At 50.3% G+C, this 19,071-nt stretch overlaps 8 protein-coding genes across 8 annotated transcripts; 4 read left to right on the top strand and 4 right to left on the bottom strand.

Annotated features, from left to right (window-relative positions):
• Positions 1-1,395: 1,395 nt before the first annotated feature.
• On the bottom strand, positions 1,396-3,285 carry N7517_002594 (KRI1 family protein; the record flags this gene model as incomplete). The annotated part of the gene is made up of 2 exons (XM_056720324.1): positions 1,396-3,041; positions 3,108-3,285. 2 exons carry the CDS (start codon positions 3,283-3,285, stop codon positions 1,396-1,398), a joined length of 1,824 nt encoding a protein of 607 aa, XP_056584459.1.
• A 355-nt stretch (positions 3,286-3,640) lies between these two features.
• On the top strand, positions 3,641-8,146 carry N7517_002593 (uncharacterized protein; the record flags this gene model as incomplete). The annotated part of the gene is made up of 6 exons (XM_056720323.1): positions 3,641-3,696; positions 3,766-4,129; positions 4,189-6,688; positions 6,740-6,826; positions 6,880-7,101; positions 7,161-8,146. 6 exons carry the CDS (start codon positions 3,641-3,643, stop codon positions 8,144-8,146), a joined length of 4,215 nt encoding a protein of 1,404 aa, XP_056584458.1.
• A 299-nt stretch (positions 8,147-8,445) lies between these two features.
• On the bottom strand, positions 8,446-9,108 carry N7517_002592 (uncharacterized protein; the record flags this gene model as incomplete). The annotated part of the gene is made up of 1 exon (XM_056720322.1): positions 8,446-9,108. The coding sequence occupies one exon, from the start codon at positions 9,106-9,108 to the stop codon at positions 8,446-8,448; it is 663 nt and encodes a 220-aa protein (XP_056584457.1).
• A 491-nt stretch (positions 9,109-9,599) lies between these two features.
• N7517_002591 (UDP-galactose transporter HUT1) lies at positions 9,600-10,962 on the top strand (the record flags this gene model as incomplete). Its single annotated transcript, XM_056720321.1, has 2 exons — positions 9,600-9,829; positions 9,897-10,962. 2 exons carry the CDS (start codon positions 9,600-9,602, stop codon positions 10,960-10,962), a joined length of 1,296 nt encoding a protein of 431 aa, XP_056584456.1.
• Positions 10,963-11,142: 180 nt separating this feature from the next.
• On the bottom strand, positions 11,143-11,713 carry N7517_002590 (peptidylprolyl isomerase; the record flags this gene model as incomplete). The annotated part of the gene is made up of 3 exons (XM_056720320.1): positions 11,143-11,297; positions 11,349-11,451; positions 11,582-11,713. 3 exons carry the CDS (start codon positions 11,711-11,713, stop codon positions 11,143-11,145), a joined length of 390 nt encoding a protein of 129 aa, XP_056584455.1.
• Positions 11,714-12,080: 367 nt separating this feature from the next.
• On the top strand, positions 12,081-13,017 carry N7517_002589 (uncharacterized protein; the record flags this gene model as incomplete). Its single annotated transcript, XM_056720319.1, has 2 exons — positions 12,081-12,185; positions 12,361-13,017. The coding sequence occupies 2 exons, from the start codon at positions 12,081-12,083 to the stop codon at positions 13,015-13,017; spliced, it is 762 nt and encodes a 253-aa protein (XP_056584454.1).
• A 51-nt stretch (positions 13,018-13,068) lies between these two features.
• Positions 13,069-14,119, bottom strand: N7517_002588 (putative 3-oxo-5-alpha-steroid 4-dehydrogenase; the record flags this gene model as incomplete). Its single annotated transcript, XM_056720318.1, has 2 exons — positions 13,069-13,941; positions 14,021-14,119. The coding sequence occupies 2 exons, from the start codon at positions 14,117-14,119 to the stop codon at positions 13,069-13,071; spliced, it is 972 nt and encodes a 323-aa protein (XP_056584453.1).
• Positions 14,120-15,140: 1,021 nt separating this feature from the next.
• On the top strand, positions 15,141-18,789 carry N7517_002587 (putative histone deacetylase complex subunit (Hos4); the record flags this gene model as incomplete). The annotated part of the gene is made up of 3 exons (XM_056720317.1): positions 15,141-16,054; positions 16,135-18,520; positions 18,574-18,789. The coding sequence occupies 3 exons, from the start codon at positions 15,141-15,143 to the stop codon at positions 18,787-18,789; spliced, it is 3,516 nt and encodes a 1,171-aa protein (XP_056584452.1).
• Between the last annotated feature and the right edge of the window lie 282 nt (positions 18,790-19,071).

The raw sequence follows: 19,071 nt of genomic DNA, 5'->3' as shown, positions 1-19,071 counted from the left end.
AAAATTCTGCAATCTGGCCAGCTGGTCTTGATATTGGGTCTGGACGGTGCTATGGGTATATCGGGGTCTTTTTTGATATGTTAAATAGATCACTCTGTCTCTCTCTACAATATAACGTCCCATCAATTCGCTTTTTTGCTTTGGAAATCATCCAATATCTCATCCTTTCACTGTGATCATCGACATCCTGTAGTCCCGAGCAACGGCCCAAGCGCCGGTGCATAGTACCGTAGGGGTACGGTGTATATTTCCCTGTCCAATGCCGGACCTCCACTCCCCGGGGCAACCTCCTTTTCCATGGCCGGGTATCCGATGGCAAACGGGGCATAAAAATTATATCTCGGTCTTGCCACCGACGTAGCTATTCCCTTCCGGCCCTGAGTATCTGGGGTTGAATGATTTTGAATGTGTCACTCTTGATTAGTTATTGAAATTAGACTCAAAGGACCCAATGTTACTACTATGTGTACAGAGGGAGTAACCTTTGTTCGTCTCGGGCGAGTGGATTCTCCCGAGGTCTCCTCGGCGCCCATATATTCTTTATTTTGAATTCTTACTGAGATGATGTACGACATTGTACGGAGTAGCATAAACAAATCAATTGAGCAAATGTGACCTCTTTCAGGTCTCTAAGATATGTGAGGAATACCTGACTTCAATGTTGATATGAGACATTTTCGTCCTTGCTATTTTTATGTCGCGGGTACAAACTTTAAGGTGGTAGATCGCCGCATGGACGATGTACCTAGGTACTTCACATGTTAAAAAACCGCCACCCAATAGCACAATGGCTCCACTTTCCTTGGTCCTTGAGGAAATGTCCGTACAGATTATTCTGTACTACTTTCAAGTTTATTAGCTGTCTAGGTCATAATAGCAGTATTGGGAGCTTCCTGTAGCTGCACATGTTGGAGTCAAAACATCGACGTTCGCCCCAGCAACCGCTAGCGTCTGAGTGGGCCCGCATCGCATGGGAGCTTTCCGCTTTGGGAGCTACCAAGTCCTACAGTTAGTATAGCATATGAGCCTGAAAGAATGCGAGAAAATAATGCTTCTTCATATGATTTTGAAGATCTGTAGGCTGTGGTATTATCTTTAGCGCATGGACGATAAATTAGAGTCGCAATTTGTGTTTTATGTTTCGGCTCTCTGCAAAGCTGCAAATATATATCTTTAGTAGGACCACCATCTAGCACTCCCTGGAACTGTCTATATACATTTTTTTTTCGCTTGCATTGTAATTACTTCGAAATGACGATGTGTACACCGGAGATATACAAGGAACTATTCTCAGAGTGCCTAAGTAGACCTTTCAACTTGAACGGAAAAGGTTTTGGTTCGTTTCATAAATTATTTCGAAAGCTATGAACAATGGCAGAGACAGATGCAACACGTTTAATGCTTCTTCGACCTCTTTCTCTTCTTACGTGTGCCATCTCCTTCTCTGATATCAACCTTATCCTCACCAGCAATCTCCTCGGGCTGGCTAGGTTGGAAATCGCCGCCGAACTTGAACTCCGGCCCATTCTCATCACCGAAAGTGTCCTTGCGCCACTCACGAAGTCGGGCCTTCTTGCCCAGCTTCTTCTGATCGCGTCGCTTCTGCTCCTCTTCGCGGAAGGTGGCCAGCTTCTTCAGACCAGCGAACTTGTTGAGTTGTGTGTCGTCTGCCATGAGGATATCCCGTGCCGTCAAGCCAAAGCTCTCTGGCGAGGTTTCGCGGTAGCGGAACTTTGTGGCGTTCTTCTTTGTAGCTCCGGGAAGCAAGGTGATATCGAGATCCAGGTTGCGCTCAACCGCATCGTCAATGCGAAGACGGTCTTTGCGGGCCTCACGTTTCTGCATCCGCTTCTCTTCGGCCTTGCTCTTCTTCTTAGATCCGGAAGCTTCGTCGTCATCTTCGTCTTCGGCTTCTGATAGTTCGAGTGTGGGCTTCGCTTCCTCCTCCTCGTAGTCCGGGACCAAGTCGTTGATATCGATATCGTCATCCCATGTAGGCTTCTTGGGATGCTTCTTCTTCTTGCTTCCCTCATTTTCGCTGCCTTCACCCTCCTCCCCAGCGTAATAATCCTCGCCAAACCGTTTTTGCATCTCTGATTCCCAGTTTGAGTCGTCCCAGGAAGCGTCCAGGAAACGAGACCAGTCGTCGTCCGTGAAGTGTGAGGCACGAAGTCCGGCAACCTCCTTGATCTGCTCCACCTTTTTCTGGAGTTCCTCAGTCTTCAGCTTGCGAAGACGATTCTTCTCAGTTTCGCGCTGCTTCTTCTCCTCTTCCTTGAGTGCGCGTTCGGCGTCACGAATCTTCTTGCGGGAGCTCTTATCTTCGCGACGGACAGATTGCTGGTTGGTGAGATCACGAGAGTGGGTGACTATCACCTCGTTCAGCTTGTTGGGGTCTTCGAAACGGAAGTTGTATGCTTCCTCCATAGCTTCCGCGCGCTCGATATCGTCATCTTCATCCGAATCAAATGGATGCAGCTCTGGCTTGTCGGTGGGGATCCAGGCTCGTGCTGACAAGAAGTTGGACAGGAAAGTCTCGGGGTCTTTGTCCGCATTCTCAACATCGACTTTGATTTCAGACTTAGGCATCGAAATGTCCTGGCCAGGCTTGCGGACCATGAACTCGTCGGCATCTTCCATCTCTTCGTCAGACTTGTCTGCCGCTCCGTGCATCTCCTTGACAATAGCATTCTTCAAGTCGGCTTGCTCTTGGGCATAGGTCCTTGGGGTGTCTTCCTCTTCGGCTGGGTTGACACCACTCAGAAGATTTTCGGTATGGTATTGTCGCAGCGTCATTGACTTTTCCTTGGGGCCCTTTCCGGCATCGGCTTCCTCTGGATCGTACTTGCTGTAAAAGCTGGCATCTTTGTCGTAAACGCGAGGATCCTTGGAACGAATGGCGTTCAAAGTCGCCGAGATTTCAGCATCCAGAGCTTCCGTAGCGAGCTCTGCATCGTCATCTTCTTCTTCGGAGTCGGAATCCTCAGAGTCTTCGCCTGGGCGGTTTCCAAGGCTGGAGGACTTGCCATACTTTGCTTCCACTGTTAATCAACCCAATGTTAGCATATGCGAATAAAGCGCAAAAAGTGTCGAGTATAAGCACGTACGTCTCGCAACTTCCTCTCTCTTCTTGTTGTGTTCAAATCGACGAGCGTAGTCTTCATTGATCTTGAATCCGGCATCAGGCGACTGCTTGCCGAGGAGAACTCCACCAGCATCGTCCCCAGAGTCGCTGTCGCTATCCTGGTCCAAGAGCTTTCGCATTTTCTTAGAAGGAGGCTCCATTTTGTGTGATCAGGTATATGTTTAAAGGCCGACTCGGTGAAATCCCCAATTGGCAGAAAGAAAAAAAATCTCACACCGCCCTGTGAGAAACCGCCTTCTTACTGCCTTGAAGATCAGGCACCAAGGCACGAACCTGACGTAGCCAATTAGGATCATCTCGTCCCCGGAGGCTCAGGGTTGAGGAGGTCTCAAGCAAAGTCGAGACCGCTACAAGGAAAAAATCTTACACGTGGGCTCTCTCTAAGTTTTGAAGTTAAATTGATAATTGAGTGGCATGAACGAAAGGAGGCTCATTCACACCCCTCGCGTCTCGGTCTTTGCTCACGCCAAGTGTATGGCTGGAGACATACACTAGATGTCGACTCAAGCACAAACCCCGTTACCCCAAGTTGGGAAGCTTGTGAGCGTTGTGTGAGTATTTGATATGCCTGCTATTGGAATCCTCTTTCCTGCATGCTAATGTATACGTCCATTTTCCAGCCCGGTCGGTCTCAAAGAAGCTGCCCTCGACTCGCCTACCTTTCGTGCCACCACCCTCCATTTCTCCGATCAGATCGATTTTATAGAGAAATGGCTCGACGGATATGCCAAAGCTGCAACAAAGCTCTCTTGCGAGCTGACCACCGTTGAGAGTGTAGTGAACAATTTTCTTTCCTACTCGACACATCCCCTCGTTGTCTCGGAAGCGGTTGTTGACCATGATTATACACTTTTGGCTATGAGGAGGTGTGGTGAGGGATCTAAAGATCTTTGGGGTGGACTCGTCCGAACAACTAGAAAGATGGAGTCGTTGATTTCGGAACCCATTCGAGATTTCATTAATGAGGATCTGCGGCATTTTAAGGTACCGAGAAGTCCCCGCACCACGTTGTTCTCATCCAGGATTATCTGACACGGCTATAGGAAATTCGTCGCAACCTCGAGAGTTCCCAGAAATCCTACGATTACCTCCAAGCTCGATATGCCTCTCAGTCGAAATCCAAGGAGGCCTCGGCCCTGAGAGAAGAAGCGTTCCAGCTGCATGAAGCCCACAAGGCCTACCTGAAAGCGGCAATGGACTACTCGGTACAGGGTCCTCAGGTACGAAATGCTCTTGACCGACTCCTGGTCAAGGTCTCCTGCGATCAATGGCGAGAATTCCGGGAATTTCACAACTACAATAGCGGGAGCTACTTGAAATGGTCCCACGAGATGGATCGTATCAAGGGTTGGCTTCATGAGATGGAAGGGAGTGAGAAGTCATCCAAACGAGAGCTGCTATCCACCCGAAAGCACATTGAAGAAGCCGCGGAGTTTGCATTTCGACCGTCTCGTGAACTGGAGGACTATAGTATCTCGACCGTTCCATACCTTGGCTCTCGTCCTATTTCGACGCTTAATGTGAGTAAAGAGATGCGACCAGAGAAGCAAGGGTGGCTGTACCTGCGCACATTGTCAGGAAAGCCTACTCGCACTGTTTGGGTTAAGCGGTGGGCCTTCCTCAAGAACGGCATATTTGGGTGTCTTGTACAAGGCTCTCGCACCGGCGGCGTTGAAGAAAGTGAACGAATCGGTGTACTGCTTTGCAGTATTCGTCCTGCATTCCAGGAGGAACGCCGATTCTGCTTCCAAGTGAAGACCAAGAACAACACCATTCTGCTGCAGGCAGATAACCAAAAGGAGCTAATGGAATGGATTGGTGCTTTTGAGGCCGCCAAACAGAAAGCATTGGAAAACCCCGCAAGCACCGATCTTTCAGTTTCTGGAAAAGCCACAGTTCAAGACCCTGCATTTTCAATTTCTCAGCCTCCGGCTTCTGAGTTCGCTGCAGATCCTGCGGATTCTCTTACCCCTAATGCGCACGATGAGCCCGGAGGTGGAGAGCGCAGTATGACGCTTCCTGTTCCGGACCGTGATGGACATACCATGAGAAATAGCACCGACATTGGAAGCGGCAGAAGACCCACAGGCTTGGATAGTGAGAGCTCTGCAAGAGAACATGCAAGAGAGCATACCTCTAGACTCATCCAAAAGTTGGATCTTCACCGCAAGTCGAACAATGCGGCTCCATTATCTCCATCCATCCCTGGCCCTGCAGGTGGAATAGCCAGCCTAATCTCTGCCAGCCATAATATTCTCCCTTACAGCACCACCGCTTCACTCAACGTGAATGACGATAGCGGGAAACGAGGTCGCAGTTTAAGCAACGTGGATGAGCCTGGCTCAAGTCTTGCACCTGCCACGCTCGCCAATCCCCCGGCACCAACAAGCATGAGCAAGGCGGCAGTGGTTGTGAGCAATGAAAGAGGTATTGGACTGGGTGTCTCTGATAGCACAGGTGGCATGCCCAGTGGTATGATGGCGAACCTGTGGGGTAGCTCTAACTGGGGCTTCATGAACAAGCTTCAACGGGAACACCAGATCGATGGTCCTTCTGATGACACCCCAGGAGGCCGGCAACCTTCCCCCTTGAGCGATACCTCAACAAACGCGATCGCCGCACAGCCAGATGCAGCAGGTGCTTTAGCAGCACCCCGACAGCAATCAGGTCCACGCCACAGACAGACAGTAAGCCTTGACGGAGATGATGTTAAGCTCGCGCAAGTTGCGCTGGGTATCGGGCACGAATATCCCAGCTACTATCCTCAACAATTGAGGATTCAAGATGCTCAATTCAGATTGCTTTTCCCAGATGTCAAGAGAGCGGAAGCATTGCTCTTGGTGTTCAGAGCCACCTGGAGCCCCAACGACCAGCAAGAGTTCCCCGGACGAGCGTATGTCACAGCAAGAAACATCTACTTTTACAGTCATTATTTCGGACTGGTTTTGACTACCGGTGTGTCTTTGGAGAGCATTAAGGAGGTAACTGCAGCCCCTGGGCGAGACTGTGACTTCCTTTTCCTTCACACTATCCCACCCCTCGGCAGTGATACTCCTGGCCGGGTTACGATTAAAACTTTCCTTGAACCTCTCCGACTTCTTCAAAAACGGCTCAACTTCTTGATCCAAGGCTCCATTGCCGTCGAGCAATTGTCTTTGGAATCTATGATCAAAGCACTGATCAAGATGGACACTGGATCTCCAGCCCGAAACTCCAGTGCAGATAGCTGGGAAGATCTCTCTTCCGGACTTGCAGACATCAAACAAGATGGGGGCAGGGTGCCAGACCTGGGCCTTGCAAACGACATTCGACTCCCTATTTACGTTGACAAAGATCTTGAGCTGGATGGAGGCAGGACTGGCCGTGGTCGGGATGCTGCTAAATTCAGACTCCCAACCCAACCCGTGGAGTACGTTCCACAAGGTGATCTCGTTTTAGTAACCGAAAAGATTCTCGATATAAGTCCTAAAGCTTTGTTCCATATATTATTTGGCGACAAAAGCGCCGTGTGGCAGCTTCTTTTACATGAGAGGCAAGCTCGAGGTTCGTCGATTTTAACTCCCCAATCGCTTATCCATGGCTGACATTGCAAAGAAATCAAACAAGGCCCATGGGCTAGTACAGAATCGCGGCATTTGAGGCGTGATTTCTACTACAATATCGGCATGACAGATATCTTTGGTAGGGTTGACTATGAATGATCTTGGGATCGAGCAATGACTAATTTTGTATAGGTAATACTCACGAAAATACGATCTCAGACTATCAGATCATCGATGTCCTCAACGACCATCTGTGCTACGTGATCACAGATAAGAAAACTCCATGGCATCTCCCCTTCCGACGTTCGTTCCGGTTGGTTAGCAAGGTTGTCATTACATTCCAAGCCAAATCGAAGAGCAAGCTTGCTATTTACACGAAAGTCGAGTGGCTGTGGTCTCCCTACGGCCTCAAGAGTGAGTCCTTCCTCCCACCTCTCCCATTCGAATAGAGTATAATAATCTAACCCACCTAGATGTGATCGACAAAAAAGCAAGTCAGGATCTAGAACAAGACTCCTTAGATCTTGTCGACCTAGTCAGCGACCAAGTACGCCGATTGGGGGCACACAGTCGCACCAAAAAAGCCATCACGATTTTCGGTCACGTTGGACGCCAAAGCCAAGTCTCCCAATTTAATGGCGCTGGTTCCAACCCAAAGCTCGACCCCCGCAAGCCTCGAAAACAGCGTGCCATGCACGAGCTTCTTCTCGAGACCTTGTTGTCATTCCTCGAAACTAGTGTTTCCTTCCTAATGATGTGGGCCTTTAACATAGTCCGCTGGTCTTGGAAGACAGTGAGTGCACACAAGATCATTCTGGTCATGCTGGCTATAAGTGGAATTCTGAATGGATACTATTCCTCACGGGATAGTTGGGACTGGTGGCACGAGAGACATGCAGGAAACTTTATGGCACGGCTAGGCGTACAGCCAAACCTCGTTATGAGCAAGTCTATCTACATGCGGGATATTGATGATGCAGTTGCAAACTCCACAATCTGGCGCGGTACCGAAAACGCCAGCGATTGCTTTGCTACCTTCCGCGAGCAGACTATGCGGTATTCCGAAATGCCTCTGTCGCTCAGTACATCGAGCCCCCGGGATGCATTGACCAAGAGCGCCATCAAACGCTTCCAGCAAACCCGTGAGCGTCTTGGCATGTATCGACACAACCTTCTCGTCGCATTGCGGGTTGTGAACAGCATCGAGAAAGAGGTCATTCAGACTGAATGGGAGCGTTGGCTTCGCGAGGAGATCCGGCGCTGTCGCCAGGTCGAGGTTCTCCTTCGCGGAGAGGCCACCCAGAGCGATAACTCACAGACGGGCGAAACGGCCAAAGCTGAGCGTGTCTTTGCCGAGCATGCAGACAACATCAAGCAGTGGTATGAGGAGTACTGCTCGAGTTGTCAAATGGAACAAGAACACGTCATATTCAATGATCATGGTGACTTAATTCCTTGATTTTCTTCCTGCTGCTGTTTCTAGCCGTCTACTTGAACATATCGTCAAGCTTTCTGTACAGCCATTTAGCATTTCTTGCTTCTTGCTTATCACTATACCCGGTAGCTAGCTGATCATGTGTCAAAAATTTAATTGTGTATAATTTCGGTGCATATTATGCAGCTCGTTTGGCATATGGATAATGTCATTTCACTGCTCTTTTGAATAAGTATTCGTCACATCATGTCGTTAACCCGCGGGGGGTAAGAATGCAAATAGGTATTATTGTGTACATATGAGGACCATCCAGCTCCGTGCCCTCAGTTCTGCCTCGGCTTCACCTCGCCTTCATGCACAACATAATATGCCACCGTCCCGTCTCCACCCATCCCCTTATCCACCATAGCAAGCAAAACCCTTTGCGAGCCCCATTCTTTGGTCAAACGAGCCTTCTCCTTCTTATCATAGTACTGAGCTAGCTTCTCTGACTTTTGAGAATCTAGACCCTCTGCCTCGGGCTGCATGCTTGTGGGATCGACAGATCGATCATGCTCTGCAGCCTTTTGCTTGAATTCAGGAAGCCGGTCAAACACAGCAGCCATATGGCGCAAGGTCCATGGCTGACCCTGCGTAGTTGGGACCACGAACATGCGCTCCGGCTCGAGGTCGTCTTCGCGGATCCCGTTTTCTAGCATGTACAACTGCTCGTCTGGATGTGTGTACACGCGGTGTGGGGGGTAGCCGGAAAGCAGAGGAATTGGTTCTTTCGGTGGTTGGAGGGGGTCTTTGCTTAATGTGTTTGAGTCATCTGCTTGTCCAGGAATGATATGCCCCATTATAGAGATCCAGAGGTGTTGGTGCTCGAGGTTGTGCTGGACTTGCGCGGATGTTGCGAGGTGGGGGGACTGGTAGCCTTTTTCGGCGATGTGCTCGGTGATCGCCGATGCATTGGGCCGAGTGGTAGCTTCCTGTGTGTCTGCCATCATGGATATTTTGGAGCTTTTTGTCTTGTAAGGCTTAAACTGAGGGAGCTCCGGTCGAGAACCCACAAATCTCGGGATTTTTGCGGCTTCACCGCCCAGATAAACCTGATTATACTGACACCGCTTTCCTTAATTGGATTGTATAGTTGAGATAAGAAATTTGCAAGTTGCTAGCTTATATGAGAGATTTAAGATGATAATGTGAGTGTCGGGTCAATTCTTCCTTTCATCTTGAGCTCAAGAAAAAAAATTAAAAGTAAAAAAAAATTAAAGACATAAAGACATGTGGGGTGGAGGATCATAGACAAGGCGAAGTAAGAACACATGGCATCTTGTTATTCCTTTGGTTTCAGGTTCAGGAACCTTTAACCCTCGTGACAACTTGGGACTATCCTCGACACAGTGCCATTTTCCAAATTGCGCATACTTTAAATTGCCTTTTGTTCGATTGACTTGCATTTATAACTTGAATCCCGCCCCAATTTGTCGCAATGGGACGACAAAAGCAAGCAGCGCCGCTCCAGAGAGCCCCCTCTTCTCAATTAATGAACCTCACAGAAGAGTCCGAGGTGCCACAAAATTCTGGAAGTGGGAATACAGACACACCTTCCACCGCCAATGGAAGCGTGTCTGAAAAAGCATCGGCAGCCCTGGAGACAGTCGCCGACACCCCTGGGCTGTCGCAACTTGTGGTTTGCGTTCTTGGTATATATGCGGCATTGTAAGTGCCTCGACCACATTTCGCCTGATATCTGAGATGGATCAACAAGAAACTGATAACCAAAAAGCCTCTCATGGGGTGTGCTACAGGAGGCAATCACGACGACCAGCTATCCCGTTCGTCCTGCAAGCGCCGCGGAGCCAAACCCTCCAACTGAGCGATTCACCTACTCGCTGGTGTTGAACACGGTCCAATCCTCCTTCGCGGCCATCACCGGCTTTACATACCTTCTGTTCTCTACCCCGAGTGGCCAAAAGATCCCATCTATCTTCCCCACACGCCGGATCCTCTTTCCCCTGTTTCTAGTCGCAGTCTCCTCGTCACTTGCGTCACCCTTCGGCTACGCCAGCCTCCAACACATCGACTATCTGACCTTCATCCTTGCCAAATCATGCAAGCTCCTCCCGGTTATGGTCCTGCACCTGACTATCTTCCGCAAGAGATACCCACTGTATAAGTACGGTGTTGTCTTGATGGTCACGCTCGGTGTCGCAACTTTCAGTCTGCACCACCCAGGAACTAGTAAGAAGGTCGCTGCCAAGGATCAGTCTGGATCCTCCGGCTGGGGCATCTTCTTGTTGTCCATCAACCTCCTGTTGGATGGCCTGACCAACACCACGCAAGACCACGTCTTCTCCTCGCCTAAGCTGTACACCCGTTTCACCGGACCCCAGATGATGGTCGCTCAGAATGTTCTCTCGACCGCTCTGACTTCTGCGTATCTCCTGATCATGCCGCATCTCTCACAAAGCGGGATTTTGCATAACCTCCTACCCCTCCCCATTCCCCCATCCAATGAGACTGAGCTGTTTGGTGCCGTCTCTTTCCTCTCCCGCCACCCAGAGGCGCTGAAGCATGTCCTTGGGTTTGCGGCATGCGGCGCGGTTGGTCAGCTCTTCATTTTCCACACTCTGTCTCGCTTCTCTTCACTGCTGCTTGTCACTGTCACCGTTACACGCAAGATGTTGACTATGCTCCTCAGCGTTTTCTGGTTCGGCCATTCTCTGTCTGGTGGCCAGTGGCTGGGGATCAGTCTGGTCTTCGGAGGCATTGGCGCCGAAGCAGTGGTACAAAGATCAGAGAAGAAGGCGAAAGAGCGGTCGAAGATTGAGGCCGCGAAGAAGGAATTGTGAGGTGTTATACTAGGCTCTATAGATAAGCTTTCATCTGAAGAGCATTTAGATTCCCAAAATATATAAAGCACAAGTTACAGCCCTTGGGTGGCTTATCTTTTCACATATTTTCTCGGGTCTCTTGGTTTTTTTTTGAGGTGGGTGTTTGTCTTTCAGAGGTCGTAAGTAATGGGAAGAAGCTCACTTCCGTCCCTCGACCATGATGATATGATATCCAAACCCAGTCTTGACTTCAGCATACTTGGGATTTCCCGTCGTGCTAGTTTCAAGCTCAAAAGCAACATTCTCAAATGCAGGGTCCAGCCCGCCCTTGGTCTTCCATCCAAGCGAACCTCCTACAGAAAGAAGTCAGCACTGCTCGATTCGTCCCGCAGAGATCTACTTACCCTGTCTAGCCTTATCCTCCGAGAATTCACGAGCAACCTCATCAAACTTGGTACCGTTGCGAAGCTTCTCCAGGGCTTCTTCTTTCTTGGCGTGTTTCTCGCACTAGACATCATTAGAATGAGCTATATAGCAACCATTTCCCCTGTCCACAGGATCTGGTAGTATATTGGCCAGATTCCAGCACCATAGGCAGAGGATCCGAAACAGGAAAGAGAAGAGCAAAAATACATACAAGAATGTGTCGCACGTTAATCGACTGTGCGCCTTTCACAGCTCCTCCCTTTCCACCTTTGCCCTTGGTGTCATCGACGGAGGCATCTTTGCCCTTGCCCTTGGCGGCTTTAGCGTTGTTCTTGGGGGCCATTGTGGATAAGAGGTTCAATAATATGTTGTTATCGCTGTCTCGACCGTTGGTTGTTCGGATTGAGCTGATGTGGGGTGGGATATCGCTGCCTGAGGTTGTAAGGCAGAAAGGCTGTGTGTGACGTGGAGGTGTATTGTAGACTTTCTACTACTCTAAGGGGTTATGTATGGAATTATCCCGGTTTAAAAGTTGCAATATCTTAGCTTTCTGGCAAAGAATTCGTTTTTTCATCTTTTCTTTGTCTTCGTCAACACTCAACACTGCCAAATATCCAATCCATAGCCATTGCTGAGACCAAATACCACTGAAGTCAACAAATATCGGGGAACTAGGAACAATCCAGTACCAGCTCGAGCTTGAAAAGCAAATGGGATTCGATCTTGAAGCTGTACGCATCACCGCGTTGCCTGAGGATGCATTCTATATTTCGGACTTCATTACAGAGGACGAGGAGAATTGGTTACTTCAGAAGGTTAGTGACAAGGATTTTCTTATGAGCATGTGTTTAGAGACCTTGCTTTACGCCATTGATGTCAAATATTGGACGAATATATGTGCTTTGCATTATGTCATTTCTCTTCAACAATCTGTAGATGCTGCATGTCACCTATTCATGCTCAGACCTCACTCACTGCAATAATCCACAGGTAAAATCAGCGCCGCTGCCACGTTGGACCCAGCTCTCGCATCGCAGACTTCAAACATGGCCATCAGCCCTCACCAAAAGTAATGCGCTTCTCGCATCGCCCCTACCAGCTTGGCTTAGATCACCGATTGTCGAGCCGCGGTTTGAGGCACTGCGTATCTTCAACGATGCGCCACACCAGGCGCCCAACCATGTCCTAGTAAACGAGTACCAGCCTGGACAGGGGATCATGCCACATGAAGATGGAGCAGCGTACTATCCACTCGTTGCGACAGTGAGTCTAGGTGCACCAATTGTGCTCGATGTGTATGACAAACATACCCAAAGCGACAGGGGAAGCGGTACACAAATCAAGGCCGGAAGAGATGTTGCCGGGATGCTTGAAAGAAATCAAAGACCTCAATACAGGGTCTTACAGGAGAGACGGAGTCTGTTGATCACGAGGGGCAAGATGTACACCGATCTTCTGCATGGCATCGAGGGAACGACGAGAGATGAGGATCTGGGCCCCGACTCTATCTCCAACTGGGAGCTCTTGCGGGAGAAGGAACCGTACCAGAGCGGGTGGTATGAGCGGAAGACGAGGACTAGCCTCACATACAGGGACGTGCTTCAAGTTGTGAAGATGGGGAATACCTTGAAATTTTTAGGGAGGTAACGAGTACCTCATTTCCAAATTCCAATGCTTTTATTTATTTTTAGCTTTACCTTAGTAGACATAGGGAATCATAAGCCACCAGTCCTGCACCGAGTCTTTGCCAAACTTCTGCGCATACCACTGCTTGGTATTCCGAGCCGTGAGACCCAGATTGACTGCGACAAAAGCCAGGCAAGACAACATAGTTTTGTTGACCCATTCACCTTGCGGCGCAGCCAACAGCGCCAACGACAAGTAGACAATGCACTCTGCGCCGTAGTGGGGACAGACAACCCCGCGGAACATGGGATGCTCCGGTAGGGTGTATTTTTTCAACGAGAACAGGTAGTGATGGGAGTCGTGCTGCAGACCAGACGCCACTAGGAAGAGCGGGATGAGGAAGAAAGTACGCAAACTTGGAGCGTTGGTCATCTGCAGATGACCAATGGTCAGCTTTTCGGTCAACAGAGAGCCGGAACCCTCGATCCAAATTGCAACTCCTGCCGCTAGATAGAAACCCATGCCCAGCAACCAGTGTATAAACCACATCTGCGATGACGAAGGTTTTGCAAAGATAAAGGACTCCCATAGCCGCCGGAATCCCTGTATAGCCAACATCACACAGCATATCACCAATTGAGTCAGGGACATGGAGTGCCGTTGGTGGTCCTCGCTAACGCGGGATGCGATAGCCTGGAAAACTACACCCCGCGATAGCAATTGGGCCGCCCAGAAGACCGATGACAGGACAGATGCAACATAGAAATGTGTGAAGTAGCTATGTGGCACCTGCCAAGTAGCGAGATAGTCAAGGAAGCCCTTGCTCTTGGGGGGGTTCTGGGCGCGAGGTGGTGCAGAGCTAGTGGAGGTCGAGGCCGAGGTCGCGCGTGGGCCATAAGTGAGGAAGCGGGACCGCAATGAGGTTGGGATGCTGATCGAGATGGTCTGCATGGAGGGGTCGGCGTTAGTTGGGTTCATCTGCAGGAGGTGTTCACTATCACCACTATCACAGGGCGTATCGTACCGTGGCGGCGGCCAGCAGGAAGAACGCGCGTAGAGCATCCACGGCATCCATGCCGGTGGCTTCCAGGGGTTTATCGACCCATTGAGAGATTAGAGACATAGCTCTTGGATGAGCCCTCTTTTTTTACCCTTCTCTCTTTTTTTTTTTCTCGTTTCGTTTTCGTATTGTTTTTAACTCAGTATCATGATATCAGTGAGGTGTTTTAGGGAGGTGTTTACTGTGGAGAAAGCCAGCCCCCGCCGATCCTTCAGCTCTCGCCAACGGGGGCGTTTGGAGTTAGTTCGGCGTCGGGATTAACTTGGAGATTGGGGGCAATTGGGGTAGATAAGGATTTCCTTTCCATGTAATTATGAGTTTGTTCACATGTTTTTAAAGTTGTATCTATAGAAGTATAAGGACCTCGGGACAACAAGGCCATATGGGCTGACGCGAGTGGCAACTTCCAGGATTTTTGGAGGCAAATCCACTTACCTGCTTTGGGTCTAGTTTGACTCAGACTGTTTGCCCAGTTTGCAATTTCCGAATTAGGGTTAGTGGTTCGAGGTCTGTGCACCCCTTTTTTGGTCACGGTATCACGGTATCAACGGTATCAACGGTATCAATCATATCATCTCCCGTATGGATATTCACCAACAGGACATTCAATGGGAAAAACAAGAAAAAAAGAAGTAAAAATCGCCATCAAGAGCTCTAACCTCGACCCCTCTTAAGATACAAGCTTGTTTCCAGTAGTCAATATCCCACCTGCAGCTATGATTCACCGTGGCCAAAACTTGACCCAGTGAGGAGCCCTACGCCCAATCCAGTCCCATTCCTTTCCCTTCCCGCTTTTCCTCTTCCCTTCTCTTTCCTTCCCCCATTCAACTCTCAAAATACCTCGATTCTACCCTCGACCTATATACCTATACCAGTAAATCCAACGAATTTCCTCGACCATTTCGTATCGCTCTACCCCGGAGCGGTATTGCCCACGTTTCAAGACTCTCTTTGCGGGTGAAACCCGCAGTCGTGAATCGGCGTCCGCGCACAACTGCTGGCGTTGTCGACCACGGTCGTTTTGTCGGTCGCGTTTTCCCCCCAAAATGACGAGCGGCATTTCAAGTCTTCGAGTGCTATCGCTATGAGTGATGTCGAGGCAGTCTCTTTACCAGCTGCCCTGGACGTCGGTCAGAATAGGCTTGCTACGGTAAAGCCAGACCCCGTTGGTCCTTCGTCACCGGGCAAAGCTCGTGCAGACTCCCATCCACGAGTAGACAGAGATGGACCGACGCGTGTACATTCAGAAGGGGAGGAGGATGGGCCTCCTAGTCCTAGGGCGGATTCGGAGGCAGAGACAATAATCCAATCAGGTCGAGAATCCTTGTCGCCAGAGAAGAAAAGAAAGCATATCAAGCACGATCCGAGTCGTCATGAACCTAACGGAACCGATGGACACCAGCGAAAGAAACCACGTGTGTTTGGCGATAACCGTGAACGCGAACAGGAACGGAGCCCTCCTTCTCCAAGCCACCGAGCAATTTCGCCGTCGGAGGTCAAGATTGAAAAGGTCGATGATTCTCATATGTCAGAAACGGAAGGCGTTGCCAATGGAATCGCCCGTGCGTCAGAGAGACCTCGTGCTTTCCGTAAGCGAAGCTTCAGTGACAGTGCCGAGGAACAACGCGACCGTCGTCGCGCACACTCACACGCAGCATCCCATCCTGTCCGGGAACTTAAACATACCAATAATACGCGCCTCTCCAGACCACCATCAAACTCGCGATCGCTTTCACCCAGCCGACCATCTCACCAACGATCTGCTTCCGGCTCTCAGTTCCCGACAAAGAAAAAGGCACCAACCCCTCTGCTCACAGGCTCTGGGCGACATAGCTCCGAAGACAGACAATCGACGTCCTCCTCTCAGAGCGGTTCTCCACTGCCGGGGGCGCATCTGCGGAAGCTTGGCTCTGGAGTTGGTGCATCCGCGTCGCCTGCTAAGCAAATGGGACCGAAGAAGCTGCGTGACAAGAGCGGCAGGACTCCTCTTGCGCGGGCGTGCGCGGACCGGAAACACGATCAAGTGATGATGCGCCATGCCGAACGACCGGAAGACATTAATATCCCCGATAATGCAGGCAACACCCCCTGCAGATCGCGTCGCTTGCTGGAGAAGCCGAAATCGTCAAGTTCCTGCTAGAGGCAGGCTGCGAGATCAACACTAAAAATATTGACAAAGACACCCCGTTGATTGATGCCGTGGAAAACGGGAATGTGGAGGTGGTCAAACTTCTGCTTGATGCAGGAGCAAACCCACGAACTGTGAATGCGGAAGGCGATGAGCCTTATGAGTTGGTTCCGTCCTTTGTAGATGATGACGAATATGAAGAGATGCGGAAAGCGCTTGCTGACGCCAAGGCCAATTTGCGGCCTGGTCGACGCTCAGAGGAACATACAAGACCAGAGAGCAAGGAACCTTCTTCGCGACGGGCCTCAACAGCCAGAGTAACCGCAGCTAGCCCCCGAGATTCACCTCCGATGCGCAGCCCCCCTCCAGCTGGCGCGGGAAATCGACGAAAGGGTGGGCGAAGCGAAGCCACGAGAAATGACCTCCTGTGGACGAAACCCACATTCGAAAACCTTCGAGAATTTGCGGCTAAAGGCGATGAGGCTGGGGTGGTGAGCATTCTGAATATTTTGCAGAAAGCCGACAATGCTTCCTTAATTGCTGCGGCAAAGGGTGGCCACCACGACGTCCTTTCTCTTTTGTATGCAATGGGCAATGCAGATGCGGATCCAAACCCGTTGCGTGGTCAAAAAGCGGGATACAACACGCCCATGCTTGCTGCGATTGGCCGAGGCAACAGCGCTGTTATCCAGCTCATCCTAAACCAACCCGGATTCAACCCAACGCGACGACTGTTTGAAGATAGAACTTATTTTGAACTGTCTCGGGGTCGACAGGGCGAGAACTGGGAGGACGAGTATCAGATTCTGAAGGAGGCGTATGAAAGATTTGCAGGTTCTGACAAGGCTCGCAAAGACGACTCACCCCGCCGTGCTCGTGGGAAAGAGAAGGAGGAGAAACGCCCGCCACGCAGAGGTTCTTCCTCCCCTGTCGCACGCAAAAAAATCAACACAAGCCCCAACGCCAGCAGACATCGCGATTCTTTGAAAGACATGGATTCAATCAAAGAAAAGCGCCGTCAAAAAGAGCACGATTTATCACGACCAACGGATTCCTCTAAGCCCAAATCTTCTTTATCCGCCAGACGAGACAGCGAGTCTAGTGGAATGACACCCAACGAAGACATCCGAAAAAGACGACTCATTGCTGGACGTCGCCCACAAGAGCGTAGGCCAAGTCTCTTCTCGTCGGATTCGCTCTCTGGACGTGAAGAGGCACCGAAGCCGCGTGTTGATACCGCACCCGACAACACATTGTCTTTGAAGCGCATTCGCGCTGATGGATCCCCAGAACGATCTCGTTCACGTGGCACAGATGGTGATCGCTTATCTCCTGAATCGCGCAAAAAGAAGAGACGCGTTGTCTCCGAAGACAAGTCCTCTGGTGCTACACATGGTGCACCAAGGCAACCTGATGATGCCAGCAAACCCCATCCTCGCCGACCCCACGAGGAGTCTACTCGAGCTGCCGAACCTCAACCACACAAATCCACCGACGCCCCCAAGAAACCCCCAACCCGCCCAACTTCACCCCGTCATGATCTCGTTAAAAAGAATGGCGATAACAAAAAGGAATCGCACGAGCCCAGAGCCGACACCATGGAAGACACAATGGCCGCCGCGAAACGTATCGAAATTGAAGCCCATGAGCGTCGACGAGCCCAGGCCAAGAAGGCACAAGAGGAGCGTGCCGCGAACGAAAAGCGCATCGCAGACGAAGCCGAACGCGAGCGACTTGTCAAAGAAGAGGCCGAACGAGTGGCGGCTCAGGTTGCCCATGATAAAGCCGAAGAGGAAGACCGCAAACGCAAGGAGGTTGAACAACGACGCGCAAAACAAGCCGAAGATGATCGTTTGAAGCGGTTGGAGCAAGAACGCGCTCGAGCCGCCAAACTGCGGCGCGATCGGGAGGCAGCAGAGCATCGACGCCGTGAGGCACTTCCCAGTCGACTTCGTGTTGCAGCGAACCTCGTTGGGTCCAACAATCCCCGCGCGAAAAGCCATGACTGGCTCAAGTCTTTCATGCCTCTCGTTACTGCTCTCACCCGTCAACTCGATCCTAGCTGTGGTGTGGATGTCGCCGATGAGAAGTGGATCCCGAACTACCTGGTTGCGCCTCTTTTGGCTACTAATGATCTTCAGCTTTCGCAATATGCCAGTTGGGAGAAGCGAAAGGCGACACCGACTCAACGTGTGAATCTGTGGCGAGTCACCCGTCGCATGTTGACCCATACAGACGATGTTGGATTCCAAAGCTCGAGTATCGGACAGATCATGCAGAAGGATTGTGATACGCGCCCCAAGTATTTTGAGATGGAACATGTCTTTTGGATCCGAGTAAGTTTTCTTGAGCTTTACAAGTTATGCTCCACAACTAACAACTATCTCAGCTTTCTGATTTCACAGACCTCGTCCCACACATCCCTCACCTGCACGGCCTAGAACTGCAGTTCTTGAACATGCACGTCGATCCGGAGCCACCGACGGTTGACGCAGGATTTGGCGCTCCTCAACTGAATGGCCATGGCCCGGGATCCGCGGTCGAAACCAACGGGACCGGACTCCTCAATGGTTATGGCCCTTCTAGGTCTAGTACATACGTCTAGTTTTGTTTTCAGCGTCTTTTCGCTAGGGACCCGGCGCGATGGCAGCAATCCAGCGAAGCGATGTACAGGGCGGATTCTGATTGTACGATTATGATACCTCTTGCGTTCAGTGATGATTCTACTATTCTTAGGTAGTTTTACTGTGGACTTTTTTTGTAGTCACTGTGGCCGTGAATGTAATCATGCATCCCGTGTCAAATAACACCATGTTCAAACTCACTTTACCTTCTCGTAAAGATATAGAGATTTTTAGCAAGATAATAAATCCTAGAGATCTGAAAG

Source organism: Penicillium concentricum, assembly GCF_028827145.1.
Source record: "Penicillium concentricum strain IBT 3081 chromosome Unknown utg000001l_segment0_segment0, whole genome shotgun sequence".
Taxonomy (NCBI): domain Eukaryota; kingdom Fungi; phylum Ascomycota; class Eurotiomycetes; order Eurotiales; family Aspergillaceae; genus Penicillium; species Penicillium concentricum.
The sequence above is the reverse complement of the archived record's forward strand: the minus strand, read 5'-3'. Positions and strand labels throughout refer to the sequence as shown.